The sequence below is a fragment of the Temnothorax nylanderi genome, unplaced genomic scaffold (genome assembly GCF_030848795.1).
Source record: "Temnothorax nylanderi isolate EJ_2023f unplaced genomic scaffold, tnyl_v1.0 TNYL_tig0879_pilon, whole genome shotgun sequence".
NCBI lineage: Eukaryota > Metazoa > Arthropoda > Insecta > Hymenoptera > Formicidae > Temnothorax > Temnothorax nylanderi.
The window spans coordinates 5,001-24,582 of NW_027249941.1; the positions used below are offsets into that span (position 1 = coordinate 5,001).

The following is a 19,582-nucleotide window of genomic DNA, read 5'->3' on the forward strand; positions in this document are numbered from 1 at the left end:
ACAACGTGGGACATTTTGCATGCATCAAGAACCTATCCCGCCTCGTGAGCTCGCAATTGAGTAAAAAAGAGCACAGGAAATACTTTTGCGATCGGTGAGTATACATCCTAATAAATAATAAAAATAATTTTTACGTAAAAGATATATAAAAAAAAAATTCATTATTTACAGATGTTTGCACTACTTCAGCTCCAGCGAGAAATTGGAAGCCCACACCGTCGACTGTCGGGAGATGAACGACTGCGCGATCAAGTTACCGAGCGATAACGACAAGTGGTTGGCCTTTAAGAATGACAACAGGAAGGAACGAGTTCCGTTTATCGTATACGCCGACCTGGAATGTACCCTGGAGAAGATGGAAGCGGATCCGGAAACGTCCAGGTACACATATCAACATCATCGCGTATTTAGCATAGGGTACTACGTGCGTTGCTCGTATGACGATTCGTTATCAATGTATCGGTTTCGTCGCGATAAGGATTGCGTCGCGTGGTTCTCCGAGGAGCTAAGACGTTTAGCTTACGACGTAAAGACAATCTTGTCCACTAATATACCCATGGCGGATTTCACGCGAGACGAGTGGGAAAAGTTTAACAGCGCAACGCACTGTCACGTGTGCGAAAAACCGTTCGAGCCAGACGACGTGCGAGTGCGCGATTATTGTCATCTGACCGGTCAGTACAGAGGTCCCGCGCACTCAAACTGTAATCTGAACTACAAAGATTCGCATTGCATTCCCATAGTTTTTCATAATTTATCGGGCTACGACGCGCATTTTATTATAACGGAAATAGCAACAGCGTACGAAGGACATGTAGATTTACTCCCAATCACAAAAGAGAAATACATTTCGTTTACGAAAAACGTTAAAAGCACCGAAGATAAAGATAAGAAAACTTGCGTCAAATTGCGATTTATCGATTCGTACAAGTTTCTCACCGCTAGTCTCGACAAATTGGCATCTTATCTCAGCAAGGATAAACTGCGAATATTGCAACGCGAATTTTGTAAATTATCCGTAGAAAATTTCGATTTGCTGACACGAAAAGGCGTATTTCCGTATGAGTGCGTCCCATTGACTGCGTCGAAAAGTTGGAGGACTTGTGTTTACCACCGCGCGACTCGTTTTATAGTTCATTGACAGGAGACACCGTATCCGAGAGCGATTACGCGCACGCCGTCAACGTCTGGCAGCAGTTCTCCATTCGAACGCTCGGTGACTACAGCGATTTATATCTCAAAACCGATGTCTTGCTGTTGGCCGATATCTTTGAAAATTTTCGCGATAGCTGCGTCGCGAGTTATGGACTCGATCCGGCGTATTATTATACTCTACCGGGTTTCACGTGGGACGCTATGTTGAAGCATACGCGTATCAATTTCGAATTGCTCACCGACATTGACATGGTCATGTTTATCGAACGTGGCATACGCGGCGGTTTGAGTCAATGTTCGAACAGATACGCGCTGGCCAACAACAAGTACATGCAATCGTACGATCCATCGAAACCGTCGTCGTACCTGATGTATTTCGACGTAAACAACTTATACGGCTGGGCAATGTGTCAACCATTGCCTTACGCAGATTTTCAATGGGTCGACGACGTAACCGATTTTAATGTTATGGATGTCGCGTTGGATTCCACGATAGGCTACATTCTCGAAGTCGACTTGGAGTATTCGCAACATCTTCACGACGCGCACACTGACCTACCGTTTTGTCCGACGCGCGATAAACCACCCGGTAAGCGGCAGGACAAGCTCCTCGCAACATTATACGATAAGAAACGTTATGTAATACATTATCGCAACCTGCAGCAGTGCACTCGTCACGGTCTCCGTATATCAAAGATTCACCGCATATTGAAATTCGCGCAATCTCCATGGCTTCGCGATTATATAGAACTAAATACGAAATTTAGAACATTGGCCAAGAATGATTTCGAGAAAAATTTATACAAATTGATGAACAACGCTGTGTTTGGCAAAACCATGGAGAATGTGCGCAATCACGTTGACGTGCGACTCGTGACTCATTGGGAGGGTAGATACGGCGCGGAGGCAATGATCGCGAAACCAAATTTTCATAGCCGAAGCGTCTTTTCGGAGAATCTAGTAGCAATAGAGTGAAGTTCGACAAACCAATCTATGTGGGTATGTGCATCCTCGATATATCCAAGACATGTTTGTACGAATTTCATCACGAGTACATGTTACCGTTGTATCGCGACAAGTGTAAAGTCACATACACCGATACTGACAGTCTCATTTATTACATCGAGTGCGACGATGTGTATGACACCATGAAGCGCCACATTAATAGATTTGACACTAGCGATTACGCGGTCGATAATGCGTACGGTATCCCACTCGCCAATAAAAAAGTTCCAGGCTTGATGAAAGATGAAAACAACGGTGCGATAATGACCGAATTCGTCGGGCTTAGAGCAAAGATGTACGCCTTGCGAATCGACGGTAAGAAAGATACGAAAAAGGCTAAAGGTGTTAAGAGTAACGTCGTAGCCAGGTCGATAACGTTCGACGATTACACGCGGTGTCTGCGCGACGAAATTGAAATGACACGACAGCAGACCTGCATAAGATCCAAACAACACGAGGTGTACACAGTGTCCGAAACGAAAATAGCTCTAAGTCCGTACGATGATAAACGATACATTATACCTGGTTCTACCGAGACACTGCCATGGGGACATTATAATATACCGTCGTAAATATATATTGTAATTACATGTATAGATATTTATGTAAATAAATGACTCATTTGTATGTATAATATGTTTTTATATTGTAATAAATTTTTACAATACATTATTCTTGTGTATCCATGAATTGTATGAATTATCAAATCCTAACCACTTTACATAAACCTCATCCCCCCTTTTGCGCAAAACTTTTTCAACGAGATACACGTCGGGATTAGCAACGCGATGTAACTCGTATTCGTAGAAGCCGCCGGCGACGGCTTTTCCGCAAGAATCTTCCAAAAGATACGTCACGGGATTAGTTTTCTGCACTTTGACGATTCTAAACACCTCCGTGGTCCAATTTGGTGTGTATCCTTTCTCGAAGATTGTCTTGAATTTACTCACGCGTACCGAGTCGCCCACTTTGAATCGTGCGGGAGCAGCGATCTTTACGTGACTGTACACCGTTGTTAGGAGCTTGTCGGCGATCGCGGGGTAACATCGATGGGTCGCATGCCGATAGTTCGATGCTTTTGCGCGTTGTAATCCGACACGAGGCCCGGCAGCGAGTCGATCCATTTGTAATTTTCGTTGATCGTAAACATTTTCCACATATCGTTCTTGAGCGTGCGATTGAATCGTTCGACGACCGATGCCTTCATTACGGAATAGGTCGAATAGTGATTGATATTATGTTTCTTCAAGAGTTTCTGTACGTTTGCGTTGTAAAATTCTTCCCCTTGTCAGTCTGCAGATTTTTCGGACATCTTCCGCCATCTCGAATTATTTTCGCAATCGCCGTAGTAACCTCGGTTCCGCTCTTGGCCTTGAGCGGTACGGCCCATGCGTGCTTGCTCAGCACGTCGATAACGGTGAGTATGTAGTGGTAGCCTCTGTTGAATCGCGTGTATGGGCGCATCTCGACCACATCCGCCTGCCACAGGTCATCGTATCTGCGCACTATGACGCGTCTTCGCGAAAAATTTCTTCTCGCAGGAGCGTGTAGTTCTTCCACCAGCCTCCGTTTCTCAGTTGAGTGCTTCTTACTAGCCATGACGATGACGCGCAACTGACGCAGAGATCAGATGTACGTTCTTATCTATTCGCGATGATTTGCAATTACATCTTGAATCACCTTTTGAAGTTCATTTAGGGTAATTTGCACGTTATTCTGGAATGCGACCATTTTTCTCTCGATTTCATCCTGCCGATCTTTCAAAATTTGCACGCTCTGCTGCACGTTGAAATCGCAGGTTGTAACCACGATTTCCCAAGAGAGCCGGGAATCGACCGGTTCGACACCTAAAATGTCCCACAATAACGAGGCGACAAAAGTTCAAAAGGTACAGCCGAGCGGGCAACCAGAGGAGGCCGAACGACAAGTATTGTCTCGGGCGAGCCCGACAGCAGACGAGGGCACGAGGGGGTCACCTCAATTCGAGGAGCTACCCGACGAAGAGGTCCAGAGGTTGATGGCGAGGGGTAGAGAAGAGATCGTCGAAACGACATCGCTCGGCAGCCAGATCTTCGCTGTGGAGGTGGAAGTGCAGCAGGAGACGCAACAGAAACAGAGCAGCCAAAAGGACCAGAGCGAATATACACAGCTGTAAAGCTGCCTTTTATTAATGTACAAGCGAGTATTTTATTCAAAGTTGCTTTTAATTTACAAAGTTTTATTTAAACATAAATCATTTTATTTTTTTATATATACCGTTTTGTAACGTAACGCATGAAGGAAGAAAGGAGTTTGAGAAAAACATACGGCAGCGAGCCAACGAGATAGCATGAGATATGCGATATATTAATAATAAAGAAAAAGAGTTTACACATAAACAGATACAATTACCCAAAATACACCCATTCCATTCCCAAAGCAACGCATCGAGAAGGGAGTGACAAGATAACACTAATAATAACATTCATTGAAATGGACTCGGATAGATTCAAAATAGTCATATTAACATTTATTTTTATTCTTTTTGCCGTAGCAGTAGTTAGTATACTGTTACTGGTATATTCTTATAAAGTAGAATCAGAACCACGTTGCTCACCATGAAGTTAAAAGAATACCTAATTGTTTCGTTCATAATAATTTTCCCATTGTTCACAAGTTTCCCGGATACGAACATCATACTTACACTTTACGCACTATTCACACTTTACATAATAATTTTAGGAGCGGAAGTAGATCCACGACCGATCCGCGAGTGACGGTCTTATTAAACAATAAATTTAAGCTACACTTTTAGCATTATTAGCGGGCAGGACATATTCCTGATTAAGCATATATTTTATATAATTTTAAAAACGTTTTATACAAATACACCCTTCGACACTAATTACACTTTACAGGCCATAAGCCGACGGAAGAGCGCAGAGATAATCTGTAAGTGGAAGAAATTCCAATTTGATAAAGTCAACAATTTTATAAAGTTCTAACAACATTTCAAACGTTTAAACAATAATATTAAGGCCTTCAGCCGACGAGATGCACAAGGTGCACGAGTACAATTAAATTCACACTTTATTCAAGATATCTAAAGATTTTATTACAGAAACGACCCTTTGGGGCAATATTCAATTAATTATATTTATTTGCAACATTTTAAAGCAATTAACAAGAGTTACACCTTTTTATTACACCTTTTACACTTTCTACACCTGTTTCTTAGATTCAGCGTGCGAGACGAGCCAGCGACGGCAGTTACACTTTTGATACACTTTTAGCACTCGGAGTGCAGATTCATTAAATTCATTGAATTTTCAGCATATTATTTACAGTTATATCTCACGGAAGAGAAACCGGCCAAATGGAGTCATTCCAAGCCAAGATTTATTTAACATTGCAAATAGCATTGATTTTCGTTATATTCAGTTACAATTTTTTACACTTTTGTGTACTTTCTACACTTTTAGACGGCACTTTCAGCCGATTTGATATTATATTCATTAATTTGATATTTAAACATTATTCCCTGTCAATTTAAGAATTCGTTATTATGCGATTATGCGTGCGGTAATTTTAAGCCGCGTTATACTTACCTTTTATACTTACCTTTATTACACCGACTCCGGTGATTAGATGAGACGATTCCATAGCGATCCTGGGTACCTGAAAGAAAGAGAAAATTAATACTTACCTGGTGTACATTGGATTCGTCTTTTGTGACGTTGAGAGTCACTCGATGATAATCGAGTGACGTTGAGTTCGCTTGCGCGAAGTTTGCGTGCAGCGACGCGTTTGGTTCACGCGGGTGCGAAAGCCAAGTCGCGCCGTTGCACTTTAGTGTAGCATCTCACGAAAAGGTGCCGAGTCCCAACAACGACTCGGCAAGCGAAGTGCAGATGGAATCGTACCATCTACACCCGAAGGTGCGTTCCGCGAGTGCGAAGGCTGCGCGCCTAAAATGAGGACTCAGCGCATGCGTGAGTCTAAGGTGGGAGAACTCGACCCGTTCCTCCCGGACAGTCCGTCGTGAATTTTCAAGGCGTCAACACGTACATCGGTTGCGCCATACAAATCGGAAAAGGCGTTCTTATCCCGTTATCCGCTAGCGTTAGTAGCGTGAACGAAATATTATTACGGACAGTCCGTCGCGAACTTTCGAGACGTTAATTGCGTCATACACATCGAAAAAGGCGGTCTTATCCTGTTATCCGCTAGCGTCAGTAGCGTGATTAATCCATTGTTAGAGACAGTGAGTGCGTGATACGGGAATATTCCTATTGCGCTTATATTGATCGTTAAGATCCGCTATAACCGAAATAACGGCGTTTCGATAACAACTCGACGTAGCAACACGCGATCGAGCGAACACGTGCGTTAAGAGAGATTGCTGTACAATCTAGTTTTAAATAAATTATTATTTGTTTATAATAAACAAAAAGCATCATTTCGCGACCCCAGTGAGTATCCTATCCTCGTAAATACGTTTCGCTTAACAAGGGCGTGGCCCACGGCCTTGAACGCGCCTGCGACGTGAATCGACAGCCATCTTGCCGAGAAGGAAGGACGGGGCAACGCAGTAAAACAAGGTTTCTGTATTCGATCCAGAAAATACAGTGGCGACCGTAAATTCAGCCCAAGTAGTAAGTGGCTATGTTTGATAAATTTAACAATTCCATTCGTTGTTCCGGTCACAACGTAACGTTTATTGGCGGCATCGCCATCATCTACATGCGGCGCTATCCGTCGAATCTTGCGCGATTTCGCGTCAAAGTCGGTGGCGACCATGCAAAGAGCGTTATCGCGCACGTAATTTCTGATTAATCCGCTCCATTGATAGTACGGTTCCGCACCGCCTCTTCCGAGCGATATACCAAACTTGTTGATCGGCATTTTGATGTTGATTGAATGACTCGCCGACGCGCGGTTTAATTTATAATAAGTCCAGCCTCGCGAAGTTCCTCGATAATCGACAGGATCTCGTTATCATGACCGGTGTGACCCGCTAGGCGCGAAGCTTCGAGCAATCAGAGACGATCTACAAGCTCATTGGGATTGTCCCAATGAACGTAGTCGATCTTGTTGTCGTTTAATGTCATGGCACGCGGTATACCTTTTCCAGCTTTTTTACCCGAAATCAACGGTGCGATTATTTGTGTGTATCCCCTGTTGCTATTTATTCGAGCGTGAGCATCATAATTGCGTTTATGAGCACTCGTTGCCAACAGAATGCTCTTGTATTTTTGCTTGTCGTCCTCCGTGTACATCTCGTTATCGGGAAATTTCTTAAAGATCAACTCGTAAAGACCGCGTGTACCAGCGTATCGTATGCCGTCGATAATTATGTTGTCCGCGTTGTCCACGTCAAAACGTTTATTACCGAGCATTATTCCATCGTTGCTGAAATAAACGCCGTATACGGTGTCTATACCGCTTTCTTGATCGCCGCTCAGAACTACCCCGACATACTTTGCCCAGGCCCAGGCCCAATAGACCAAAGTGTTCTCGCAACGTTTCTCGACCCTCAGATGTTTGCAACTGCTGTCGAACGGACGTCACGAGTGAGTCATCCGTGGTTTCGAAAACATCCTCGTTTGTGAGTGATTCCAGCATTGTGGGTTGCACGGAAGGCGCAGAGGTTATCGGTGGTTCATTCAATGGACCTTTCGATTGTTTCGATTTACGCGGTTGTAAAATTTTGGTTATTTTGCTCAAATTAGATGGCACATTTATCGATCGTTTCAACGTAACCGGAGTTGAAGCCATTACAGAGTCGTTAAGGGGATCCTAAACTGACCCAAATTACCGACAATTACAGGGAAGGGTCTAGCTTTGCGTAGACTGCACAGAACTTAATTTTTTTTTACACAATTGAAGTATGCACAAAAACACATCGCGCGAGTGTTGATTTCAAGACAAAAATCGAAAAATATTAAAAAAATACATTTTTGAGCTGTCACCTACCGTAAACGTTTGCTTAATATAGGAGTTGTACAGTTTGTATGTACAAAATAAGATACACGCGCTATTCGTATAATGTGAACAAAGAATACCGTACATGAAAAACTAAGATTAATAACGTAACAAAAAAGTTTGACCCTTCACTACGATTTTCGCGAATATATGTGCTTAGCAGAGATATAGAAAGATAAACAGAGCAGTAACCGTGTCAACAATAGGTGACAGATTTTGCGAGAGTTGGCGCTGCATCTGTCCTCAGACGTAAGAGCCACCGCACAAGACTCTCGTATGATCACGTAGCGTAACGTAACGTGAATCAACGTACAAGAAACGTATAATGCCGTAACGGCCGTAACCAATGCGTTTCTTGTGCGTTGGTTCACGTTACGTTACGCTACGTGACCATACGAGTCTTGTGCGGTGGCTCTAATCTTTGTGCGTTACTTCCGATACCGACTTACGACTTACAATAAAACCCTAAACAATTACGACAATCCTTATGCGTAGGCTCTATATCGTACATTCACCGGACTAAATTTCGTAGAAAGACAAGATAATTTAGACAAGTGCTTTGGTTGTGTGTGAGGAAGGAGAAAAGGATAAGAAAGTAAAAATAGTACAGAAATATATATTTCATGTTTATTTTATTATTTTGCAGCATGTATGAAAAAATCATAATTTCAAAAATTATCAAACTGAAATAATATATAGTAATACCTTTAGAATCTTTTATGTATACTATACAATAAAAGAAAAACAAAAATTATCCTTGTAAAAAAAATAGAAAATAAGTACCAGTACAATATACATAAGAGATTCTAAAGGTATTACTATTATGCTGGGGCTACACTATGCGCGTTTTCGCGAATCGGATTCGCGAATCGTGCATTTGTATGCCATTCGTGCTAAGCACACATGGTATACAAATGCACGATTCGCGAATCCGATTCGCGAAAACGCGCATAGTGTAGCCCCAGCCTTACATACAATATAATTATGTCTTTTGTGTGTATGTGTGTGTAAATGAGTATATTTTAATAAAATTTATTTTAAAAGATACATGAAAGAAATAATATATAGTAATACCTTTAGAATCTCTTATATACACTATGCAGTAAAAGAAAAATAAAAAAAATTAAATCTTTGTAGAAAAAATAAAATAAGTACCAGTAACTACTGGACGGGTTAGAGACGTCGTTATGACGGAATATGTCATTTGACGTCACTGTGCTATATGGGTACAATATACATAAGAGATTCTAAAGGTATTACTATATTACATACAATAAAATTGTTTGTCTTTTGTGTGTGTGTGTGTGTGTGTGTGTGTGTGTGTGTGTGTGTGTGTGTGTGTGTGTGTGTGTGTGTGTTACATTTCGTAGTATCCTGGCGGCGCAAATACATATCCTGGTGCCGGCGGCGCGGATACGTATCCTGGTACCGGCGCGGGCGGCGCGGGTGCACATTCAGCATATCCTGTAGCCGGTGGCGCAGATGCATATCCTGGTGCCGGCAACGCGGATATATATCCTGTAGCCGGTTGCCCAGGTACACATCCTGGTGCCGACGACGCGGATATATATCCTGTAGCCGGTTGCCCAGGTACATAACCTGTAGCCGGTTGCCCAGGTACACATCCTGGTGCCGACGACGCGGATATATATCCTGTAGCCGGTTGCCCAGGTACATAACCTGTAGCCGGTTGCCCAGGTACATAACCTGTAGCCGATTGCCCAGGTATATAACCTGGGGCCGGTTGCCCAGGTACATAACCTGTAGCCGGTTGCCCAGGTACATAACCTGTAGCCGGTTGCCCAGGTATATAACCTGTAGCCGGTTGCCCAGGTACATATCCTGGTGCCGACGACGCATATATATATCCTGGTGCCGGCGACGCGGGTACGTATCTTGGTGTCGGCGGTGTCGGCTGCGCGGGTATGTATGCTGGAGCCGGCGGTGCAGATATAATTTTTCGCTGGTGGCATATTTATACCACCAGCGTATTTTTTCTTTTCTCTTTGGACCGCCCGCCGTACTGCTAAATTAAGTTGCTGCAAAAAGAATAAAAACAAGAAAATTAAAAAAAAATATATATACGTAATATTATAGACGTATTTGCATTGCTTGCATTTTCTACACCTGATTTTTTCATTCTCTTTTTTTTGACATCCATATATGTACATCTTTTTCACTTCTGATTGAAAGTAAGCAACGCGAAATGTAATATAAAAAAGGCCGTAGCCGGATAAGAAGGGTCAATGTGCCTCCACACGGATTATGCTCATTTTTTGCTTTGATTGCTATCAGTGTCACTTACAATTTAGTCAAATTAGCCCTTGATATTGAACCGTTTTGCTGAAAAAAATAAAAACAAAAATTTCGAAAATAATTCACATTTTTTGATCGACTAACCGATTTTGATGAAATAATGTTGTAGATATCATTGAGACACATTTGTGGAAAATTCGAGAAAGGTTTCTGATGACAGAAACATTGATAAAAAAATAAATAAATGTTCTTGATTTTTTTAGTCCAGTTATCTTTCTTGTAAAATTACGAAAAAAAATTTCTAGAATCTTGGAGTAGTTTTCTATCGGACATAATTTTTTGGAAGCAATAACATGGGTAAGCGGTGCTTTAGAAAATAAAGTATTTTTTTCATTTTTTTTAAATATGTTGTTTTTAATACGATTTCCATATATTTCATGTCGAATTTTGGGATAGTATTCTACAAGTAATTTTTTCGAACCAATGATCCGTGTGGGGGCACATTGACCCTTCTTATCCGGCCTTTGTATCAATTATTCTTTTGCTTACAAACAAGCATGCATGCACGCATATGCATTTATTCAACGTACACATATAAAATAAATATAAATTTATAAATTTATTTTATATGCTCCGTCGACGGAGCATCGGTCGGGACGCCGCCGCGCGATCCGTATCGGTCTCGGCACGAAAGTGACAGCAGCAGAAGGGAACGTCGTGCAGGACTATCCTTCGCAAGCGGCCAGGGCGCTTCTGTCTCCCTCTCTCCCTTTCTCTCTCTCTCTCTCTCTCTCTCTCTCTCTCTCTCTCTCTCTCTCTCTCTCTCTCTCTCTCTCTCTCTCTCTCTCTCTCTCTCTCTCTCTCTCTCTCTCTCTCGCTCTCGCTCTCGCTCTCGCTCTCGCTCTCGCTCTCGCTCTCGCTCTCGCTCTCGCTCTCGCTCTCGCTCTCGCTCTCGCTCTCGCTCTCGCTCTCGCTCTCGCTCTCGCTCTCGCTCTCGCTCTCGCTCTCGCTCTCGCTCTCGCTCTCGCTCTCGCTCTCGCTCTCGCTCTCGCTCTCGCTCTCGCTCTCGCTCTCGCTCTCGCTCTCGCTCTCGCTCTCGCTCTCGCTCTCGCTCTCGCTCTCGCTCTCGCTCTCGCTCTCGCTCTCGCTCTCGCTCTCGCTCTCGCTCTCGCTCTCGCTCTCGCTCTCGCTCTCGCTCTCGCTCTCGCTCTCGCTCTCGCTCTCGCTCTCGCTCTCGCTCTCGCTCTCGCTCTCGCCTTTCCGACAAGGTGTCCTGACGTCGAGGTGCACGGGACACGAGACCGTAACGAGGCGATCTCGCGAATGCGGTGACCGCGAAGCGCGACACACCAGGCACACTGTCCCGACGGCGTCGAGGTGCACGGACACGAGACCGTAACGAGGCGATCTCGCGAATGCGGCGAATACGGCGAACGCGAAGCGCGACACACCAGGCACACTGTCCCGACGGCGTCGAGATGCACGGACACGAGACCGTAACGAAGCGATCTTGCGAATGCGGCGAATACGGCGAACGCGAAGCGCGACACACCAGGCACACTGTCCCGACGGCGTCGAGATGCACGGACACGAGACCGTAACGAAGCGATCTTGCGAATGCGGCGAATACGGCGAACGCGAAGCGCGACACACCAGGCACACTGTCCCGACGGCGTCGAGGTGCACGGACACGAGACCGTAACGAAGCGATCTCGCGAATGCGGCGAATACGGCGAACGCGAAGCGCGAAACACCAGGCACACGCGGGCGCGGGGGGAAGAAAGGGACGGGAAAAATATTGTATTATATTAGCTTACTTACTTTTCTTGTTATTATTTGCCACGGTAGCGGTTGCCGTAGCGGTGCCAGTGACGGTAGCAGTTGTGGTGGCGGTGGCAATGGCAGTGGTGCCGATGGCGATATGGTAGATGGTGGCGGTGGTGCAAGCGGTGGTTGCATTGACAATGACGGCGGTATCGCCGTCGTCGTCGCCGTCGTCGTCGCCGTCGCCGTCGCCGTCGGCGTCGGCGTCGGCGTCGTCATCGTCATCATCGTCGACGTCGTCGTCGTCGTCGTCGTCGTCATCGTCGTCGTCGTCGCTGTCGGCTGAGAGCCTTCACTTCTTGCTGTAACAGAAAAATAAATGTTATACATAATTCGTAATAATATTACGTAATATAAGATAATAATAACGAACAAAATTTTATGAAACAAAGTATGTAACACCATTCTTTCAAGAGAGACATAAGCTGGTGTTCTGATATATACTGCTATTACTGAAAATCTATTACAACGTTATGTTATACATTTTCAGTACTGGTAGCGTATATCGGAACACGGCTAGTGTAAGCCACGTGCTTACTTTATAAATTGTACGTGAAAAAATAGTGCTAATTATATTTTATTAAATAATATTTTTTATATGAAAAAAGGATATTATTTAGTAAAATATATTACCCAAAACTTTAATAAAATATGTAATGAAAGGTTTACTTACATTTGCGATATGAGCGCACAGGCGGCATGCCATCCGTTAGGTGATCGCCACAGAACGATCTCCGCGATCCGCGATTGTCGCAACTCATCACCAAAATCGGTCAGTACTGTTCTGACCGTCAAAGCGAACAGACGTGTTTATTATCCTCTCTACCTATTTACATATCGCTAAAGTTACTTGTCTCTATCATATATATGTCAACCATGGAGAAAAAATTGTGCAAATGCTGTGGAGCGACAGTGGCTAAACCAATTATATGCAGCACTTGTGACATTGCATCTCATCCGGGCTGCATCTCTCGCTCAGGCCATCCTAATGCCGACGGCAAGTTTCTTCCCTGTAATTTGCCTCCTACTGACCTCTCTGACTCCTTGGTTGCCAAACTGCGAAATATGATTCGAGCAGAGTTCGCAAGTTTCCGTGACGAGCTCTTAGGGATGTACCGGGCCGATGTGGAGAGGATCTCGGCTGAGATTCAGGCACTTAACAATAAGGTCATTGAATTAGAAAATAAGTCTTCGTCTGTTGCATCGTCTGCTGTCCACGAGGAAATAATAAGCGAAATCGCTGAGAGAGAAAAAAGATCCGTGAATTTGATATTTTATAACATCGAGGAAATGAGCCCTCCCTCTTCTTTAAATACGAACCAACCGAATGATTTGGAGAAGGCAGAAGAGATTGTTCGCAAAATCCGGCCGTTAAACCCTCCCCATATCAGGACTTCGAGGCTTGGTAATATCAAGCAGGATCAAATTAGACCTCTTCGAGTTTCGTTTCCCTCAAAAACTGACGCCATTGATATTCTAAAGAGTAAAAACTCTTATTCTGGACCAGCCTTTATCAAGCAGGACCTGACATTAAGACAGAGGGACCACCTTCGAGATTTGAAGAAGCAACTGGAATCTCTCAGAAACTCTGGAGTTACCGACAAGACGATTAGATTTTATAACGGCATACCGAAAATTGTTAAAATGCCTCTAAATTCTCGCGCAAAAAACATGAACACTGCCCTTTAGTGTATTATCAAAATGTAAGAGGTTTGAGAACAAAATTATCGGATCTGCGCTGTTCCATTGCATCTGCTACAATGAAATATGATTTTGTTATTTTGTCGGAGACGTGGTTAAATTCGGGTATATCGGATGCTGAGCTTGGCCTAATCGATTTCAAAATTTACCGTTGTGATAGAGATGTGAGCACTAGTGACTGCTCGAGGGGCGGTGGTGTTTTGATCGCTGTCCGTAATTGTTATTATAGTCGTAATATTAGTACATCAGTTTCAAACGTCGAACATCTCTTTGTAGAGGTAAAAATTAAACATAGCTCTCTTATTATTGTTGCTGTTTATATTCCGCCAGGCTCTTCACCCGATGTTTACGATTCCCACGGTCGCCTGGTATTTGATATGCGCTGTGTATATCCTGATGCTAGTTTTATTATTCTTGGTGATTACAATTTACCAAATATTTTATGGCAGCAAAATTATTCCTTGTTAACTTATACTCCCATAAATGGTTCCCACCCAAAACAGGCTGATGTAGTTACCGAATATTTCAATCTTTGCAATTTCTATCAGCATAACGCGGTAAAAAATGCTCTGGGATATGAGCTTGACCTCATTTTCTCATCTTTTGAAAGCCTCCGTGTATCTACTGCCTATGAGCCTCTTATTCCTTGTGATACATATCATCCTCTACTCATATGTACCTTGCCATTTTCAAGCACAGCTTGCTCCCCTGTAAAGACTGCACGAAAACTCTGCTTTGAGCAAGCCGACTATTCAGCTATTACGAACTATCTTAACCAGATAAACTGGGATACTGCCTTAGAGAAACTTTCAGTTAATGAAGCGGTGGATTTCTTATATCATCACCTGAACACCGCAATTGCTACGTTTGTTCCTTCCCGCCCCATTTTTGAATCCTCTTACCCAGTTTGGTTTACAAAAGAGTTGATTTCGCTTATAAAAGCAAAAAAATCGGCTCATTTAAAATATAAGAATACACAAACTTATTCCGACTATTTGACCTTCTCTCACCTTAGAGCAAAGTGCAAGTCTTTATCTGCTGCATGTTGGGCAAACTTTATTAATAAAACTGAAAGCACCATAACGGATAACACGAAACTTTTTTGGAAATTTATAAAAAATATTAGATCTTCAGAGCCTCATGCCTCTTTCATTTTACACAATGATCACCTTGTGCAGGATAATGAGACTATCGCAAACTGCTTTGCCGATTACTTCGAATCTGTCTACTCCGGCGACGATGGAAATAATATTGAACCTGAAATAGATCCTAATCTGGCTCACTCTCTGAATCTCCTCTTCTTGGATATATCTATAGAGGAGGTGTACAATGAAATCGATAATCTCTCTCTAAATTGCGCCGCCGGTGTGGATGGTATTCCTCCATCAATCTTCAAGTCAAATATTTTTATTGCATCACGGTTCTTATGGCTAATATTTAACAAATCACTAAAAATGGGCTCATTTCCTGCAGTTTGGAAACAATGTCTTGTTTCTCCAATTTTTAAAGGAGGTGAACGCCAATTTGTTACAAACTACCGTCCTATTTGTAAGCAAAGCATAATGCCTAAGATCTTTGACAGCATTGTGACTCGCAAGCTTGGAGCGCTTTGCAAAAACCTTATTATAATTGAACAACACGGATTTGTTCCTGGACGATCCACGACTACAAATCTGGTAAATTACTATAATTTTTTAGCGAATATTGTTGAGAGTGGATCCCAAGTTGACTCTGTTTATACTGATTTTGCGAAAGCGTTTGACACTGTGAATCGTACTCTTTTATTAAGTAAACTGCGAGCCTATGGAGTCGGAGGCTCTCTCTTGTGTTGGATCTCATGCTTTCTCTCAGATAGAACACAAATTGTAAAATATAAAAACAGTATATCTAGAAATATAACTGTCTCTTCCGGGGTGCCGCAAGGTTCGCATCTTGGCCCCCTTTTATTTATTTTATTTATTAACGATATCGCTATGTATATTAAATATTGCCTCTTTTTACTATATGCTGATGACTTGAAAATGTATCGAAAAATAAATGGACTTGCAGATGCATTATTGTTGCAACAGGATCTGCACAATCTTGAGGTCTGGTGTAAGAGAAACTGCCTTCGACTCAATGTTTCTAAATGTTTTGTTATACATTTTACCCACAAACATAACCCACTTCTGTATGACTACATTCTTGATGGTTTACCACTCTCAATAAAGCATAATGCTCGTGATCTCGGAGTTTTGTTTTGCGCCGACTTATCATTTAACAATCACATTCAACTTATTGTTTCATCTGCGTATAAAACACTTGGCTTCATCCTCCGCTGGGGAAAGTATTTTGTAAATATCTCCACTTTAAAACTGTTATATTGCGCGTTGGTTCGCCCGAAATTGGAGTATTGCTCCACTGTGTGGTCTCCCTATTATAAATGTCATATTGAAAAGATTGAACGCATACAGCATAAGTTCTTACGCACGGTAGCCTACCGCATGGGAAGTCCTATGGCTATTACCTGCCATGACTATTATCCCATATCAAGAAGACTTAATTTAATCACTCTAGAGAGCAGGAGATTAATTTCTGACCTAACATTAATTTTTAAATTATTAAACAATTTTATCGATAGTCCTGACCTATTAAAAAATATTTATTTAAATATTCCAATCAGGAACTTAAGACAATCTCCCATTTTTTATGTTGAATATCACCGTACTTTATATGGCGTAAACTCATGTTTGAATAGGATGATCATCTCGGCAAATAATTATGCCAACTTGGTTGATTTCTTCGGCGGCAATGTGTCTTCTTTTAAGCGGAAACTCATTTGTTTACTCTCCTAACATTACTTATTGTTTTCTGACTGTATTTTTTATCTATTTTGTTTAAATTTTTATAAACTACATTCTCTCGTGTATATACTAAAGGGTTTTTTACCCGTAAATAAAGATTATTATTATTATTATTATTATTAAAATGACGAGGCGAGGCGAGGGGCAAGGCTTGCTTACGCGGCCACGCCGAAAACAAATGAACCTCGCGTTCTGACTGAAGAGTGAGTTCGTGTTCGCGATACTTTTTCTTCTCAGTCTATGCGCACAAGATTCATGCGAGTTTTTATGCATATCTTAGTACAGACTTTTCGCGGTTTTTATAAATAAACGTAATATGTTAGAGGTTGAGTCAGCATATTCGTATATAACAGATTTATTATTGAAAAGGAAAGATATCGTACTTGCATTATCATTATCTGATTTTATTACTTCATAATGATCTACGCTATAAACATAAAAATGCACAACTAAATTTTATATAAATATATGAAATTGTTATTTATACAATTATTATATCCTTTTAAATAGTTGTTGGCTTATTGTTTTTTATTATATATGCAATTTCATTGACACAAATTATTAAATTACAATTTCTTATTGTGTGAGAAATAACAAGGTGGTAAGATCAATAATAAAAAAATATTTGTTGTATATTATTATATATGTATATTAGTACACTTTATATGGGAAAATAGTTTTAAAATTATATAAAACATTATCTTTTTACTTTTTTTATCCTTTTTCTTTATATCGTATATAAAAGAAATCTATTTATGAACATAAAATAAACATTAAATATTTTTTTATTATTGATCTTACCACTTCCTTATTTTTCACTTTTAAATAATAAGAAATTGTAATTTAATAATTTGTGACAATGGAATTGCATATATAATGAAAGACTAAGCCTGCAATTATTTAAAAATATATAATAATTTTATAAATAACAATTTTATACATTTATATAATATTCAGTTATGGAGTGCATTTATGTTTACAGCGTAGATCATTATGATAATAATTTTATGATAATAAAATTAGATAATGATAATGCAAATACATGTTTTCTTTTCAATAATGAATGTAGTACATACGAATATGCCGACTCAACATCAAATATATTACGTTTGTTTACGAAAAACTGTCTGGACTAATATATGTATAAAAACTCGCATGAATCCTGTGTGTGTGTGTGTGTGTGTGTATATATGTATATATACACACATACGCACGCACGCACACGTACACACGCACACACGCGCACACACACACATACGCGCGCGCACACGCACAAGCACACGCACGCACACGCACACGCACGCACACGCACGCACGCACGCACACACACATACATATATGTTGTTTACAAATTGACGATTCATAGATTATAGCCGCGCGTCCGACAGTCGCGCGGCAAACAGAGTTGCCAGATGTACGCTGATTGTTTCAGAGATGTGGCAACTGTGGTGACAATAATCCTGTACTTCTCGCGCGACTCTTGCTCTGCCACGCGATGCCTGGACGCTATCCCTCTCGCTCTTCCGCGCGACACTATCTTTCTCGGTCTACTATCGTCTGTTTCAAGCGTCGCGCGTTCTCTCAAGCGAACGCTATATCTCATAGTACGACATTCTGTCATATTGGCAAATTGTTATATTCGCTTACTGCGTATCTTTATGCGTGCATATTTATAACATTGTTGAAATTAGAATTTTTACAATTGAAGTATCAAATTGTTATTTTACAATTAAATTTACGAGAGAAATATGCTATTTTATTAATTTGTGCTTTATATTTTATTCCTTTCCTATAAAGAGTAAAAAAGTATTTTTATAAAGTAACGTACAATAATTTCTAAATCTTTAAAAATAAAGACATTTTATATAATGTAAGTACATTCATAAATAATATAAGTACATGACAATATAATAAAATAATAATATAAGTATTGTATATATATATATATATATATACATGTATTTATATTATATATATATATATATATATATATATATATATATATATATATATATATATACTAGGTGCGCAACTAAGTTTCCGGGTTTCACACATAGATGGCACCAATAACACATGTACTCGACTTACATGTCTGAAGTTGTCTGAAGTTATAGCTTGGACATCTGTTAACAATAACCAGTCGTTATATAAACACATATCGCAACGCAAAAATATTACAGAAGCAAAAAAAAAATTGTCCAAAAGTGTAGTTGATCGTAGCACTAAGCGACTACATGTAACGACAAAAAGAATCAATGAAAAGTTTTTCCAAGAAGACGAAAAGATTGATAAGAAACGATTGAAATGTAAGGACATTTCAACGGAGACAAGTGCTACTATTTCTACCGCTGGTCTTGAGCAAGAGGACTGTTTTATTGTTGGTCATTATAAAATAGAGCTGACAGCTGATGATAAGGCCAGACGTAAAAAAGTTTTAGACGATACTATTGTTCCTCTTTCTTTAGTGGAACAAAATGTGTTGTCCAAATATAGCCAGTTAAATGACGAATCACTGGATAAATTCTTACGTGTTGTAAGAGAAACTTCTTGTTTCGAAACACAAAACGTACAATATATAGAGTATCTAGATCTAATTGAACCTTGTTATAATAAGAGCGTTCAAATAATTGGAGGAAATTGTACTCGTCACTGGCGCTGTATCTACTTTGATGGAGGAAAACTCTACGTATATGACAGCATACCGAATTGTACATATAATACATTGGCATTACAAGAACAATTATATATTAATGCTCGTTTTCCAATAATAGCAGCTAGTGATATAAGTTTTCCACAAGTTCAAAGACAACGGGATGCTACGTCTTGTGGTATTT

The 19,582-nt window shown here is 41.0% G+C and overlaps 1 protein-coding gene across 1 annotated transcript in view; it reads left to right on the plus strand.

Moving 5' to 3' along the window:
* The window catches only part of LOC139785766 (uncharacterized), a gene marked incomplete at its 5' end in the record, with an annotated part of 574 nt that extends 476 nt beyond the window's left edge, over nt 1–98 (plus strand). The window contains one exon of the mRNA XM_071724945.1: nt 1–98. This exon is cut by the window's left edge and continues 476 nt beyond it. Coding sequence (XP_071581046.1) covers nt 1–98 — 98 coding nt within the window.
* Between the last annotated feature and the right edge of the window lie 19,484 nt (nt 99–19,582).